Consider the following 1,968-nt stretch of genomic DNA (forward strand, 5'->3'; position numbering starts at 1 on the left):
TTATATATTAAAATTATTACTTAGTTTCTTTTTATGTTACTAAGTATCAGTATTTATGCTTAATTTTGAATCTTTTTTAACAGTTATAAATACTCAAAAAGAGATAGTAGTAGTGTTATTATATAATCATTGGTAGACTATATGATAAAGAAATATAATATAATAATTAAAAAAAAGTATTAATGAGATTAATATAATAGAATATTATAATTACTATAATTGTATATATATCAATTGGATATATTAGTTAAAGTCTAATCTATCCAAATAAAATCAATTAAAATCAATTAAATATAAAAGAGATATTTTTTGTATTTTCAAAAATGACAGAAAGTATGATATTAGATATTATTAAAAGAAGAAGAATAGAAAAAGACAAATAAAAATAGTTGAAGAAAGAAAAATGGTAGAGAAAATTGTATTTTTAGATTAGTTAAATTTTTCAAAAAAATCTGAACTTGAAATAAGTAAAAATGTCTTATTTCCAGAAACTTGTACAGCATGGAAGTTATAATATTCTTAGTAAATTCTATAATCAAATAGGTCATGAAGATGTACAAAAACCAATATTTGTTGGTGGTTGTTCATTTTATATTCTTGGAGTTGAATTTAAAACTAAACAAATGGATAAACAATTAGCAGAACAACCACCAGAAGTTTATCTTCAGTACAGTTCAGCGGCAGCATTTTTTCGAATATCAAATTTATTTTGGATGACATACCGTTCAGGGTATGAGAAATTACCAAATTCATCATTAACAACAGATGTAGGATGGGGGTGTACTATTCGTGCTATGCAAATGATGATAGCCAATGCAATGGAAACAATTGTATATTCTGGTGCTCTTAATAATACACAAACACCATACATACCAACAAAACAAGAGGTGATGAATGTATTAATTCCATTTATTGATTCACCTAATTCAACAACTCCATTATCAATTCATCATGTTTATGAATCTCGTTTTGTAGTAGAAAAAAATAAGTCTGGAGTAAATTATTTAGCTCCATCAGTTGTTGCAAAAGCTTATTCGTTTGTTGTTATTCATTAGATAAAAAAAAATAGTTATTTACTTATTAGAGATCTTGTTAATTCATGGAAGTTATGTCCTATTAGATGTGTTATGTGTTCAAATGTTTCAATACCAACTCATGAATTAAGTAAACTTCCTTTTAAACCAACTCTTGTATTTCTTCCTATTGTATTAAATCATTTAATTCATTCTAAATTACAACAAATTTATAAATCAAAATTGTTTGCTGGTATTGTTGGTGGAATGGGAGACAGAGCAATTTTTGTTTTTGGATTTCATGCATTACAGTTTCTTTATCTTGACCCACATATTGTACAACCATCATTTAAATCATTTACTGAAATAGATACAAAGTCTTATTCTCCAATTGGTTCAAATAGATTTAGTGTTCATACAATAGACCCAACTAAATTAGATGATTTTTGTACTTTCGGATTTCTTATTAAAAATCTTCACGAGGTTGATGATTTTATGAAATTGGCAAAAGACGTTTTTGAAATATCTAATGATAAAGAATTGAGAACTTCTCATGATTTAAATGGTTTTGAAGTATTAGATTTTTAGTTGTTGTTTAATTTAGTTCATGAAAAATATTCTATTGAAATTATTTTTGTTATATAAACAAAAAACTGTATTGAAACAACACAATTTAAAGATATAACAAAATAAACTTTCCATTTTTTAATTAAAAAAATAATAAAAATAAAACAAATATAATTTATTATCCAACCAACCTGAAGAAAGTTTTAAAAGTCTGTTCAATAATTTAAAGACAAACAATAAATTTATTTTTATTTGTACCCATTGAAAGAATTTATTTTGGTGATGTGTATTTTAATTCTAATAATCTAATTTGAAAATTTTTTTTTATAAATCTTTTTATCTTAAAAAAGTGTTATAATTCTTTTTGTTTTAATATTATTTATAATAA

The 1,968-nt window shown here is 23.5% G+C and overlaps 2 protein-coding genes across 2 annotated transcripts; both read left to right on the top strand.

Moving 5' to 3' along the window:
- Nucleotides 1-473: 473 nt before the first annotated feature.
- ENU1_162890 (peptidase, C54 family protein) lies at nt 474-1,055 on the top strand (the record flags this gene model as incomplete). Its single annotated transcript, XM_008860892.1, has 1 exon — nt 474-1,055. The coding sequence occupies one exon, from the start codon at nt 474-476 to the stop codon at nt 1,053-1,055; it is 582 nt and encodes a 193-aa protein (XP_008859114.1).
- Nucleotides 1,056-1,127: 72 nt separating this feature from the next.
- On the top strand, nt 1,128-1,601 carry ENU1_162900 (peptidase, C54 family protein; the record flags this gene model as incomplete). Its single annotated transcript, XM_008860893.1, has 1 exon — nt 1,128-1,601. One exon carries the CDS (start codon nt 1,128-1,130, stop codon nt 1,599-1,601), a length of 474 nt encoding a protein of 157 aa, XP_008859115.1.
- Nucleotides 1,602-1,968: the final 367 nt, after the last annotated feature.

Source organism: Entamoeba nuttalli (genome assembly GCF_000257125.1).
Source record: "Entamoeba nuttalli P19 unplaced genomic scaffold asmbl_6988, whole genome shotgun sequence".
NCBI classification, from domain to species: domain Eukaryota; phylum Evosea; order Mastigamoebida; family Endamoebidae; genus Entamoeba; species Entamoeba nuttalli.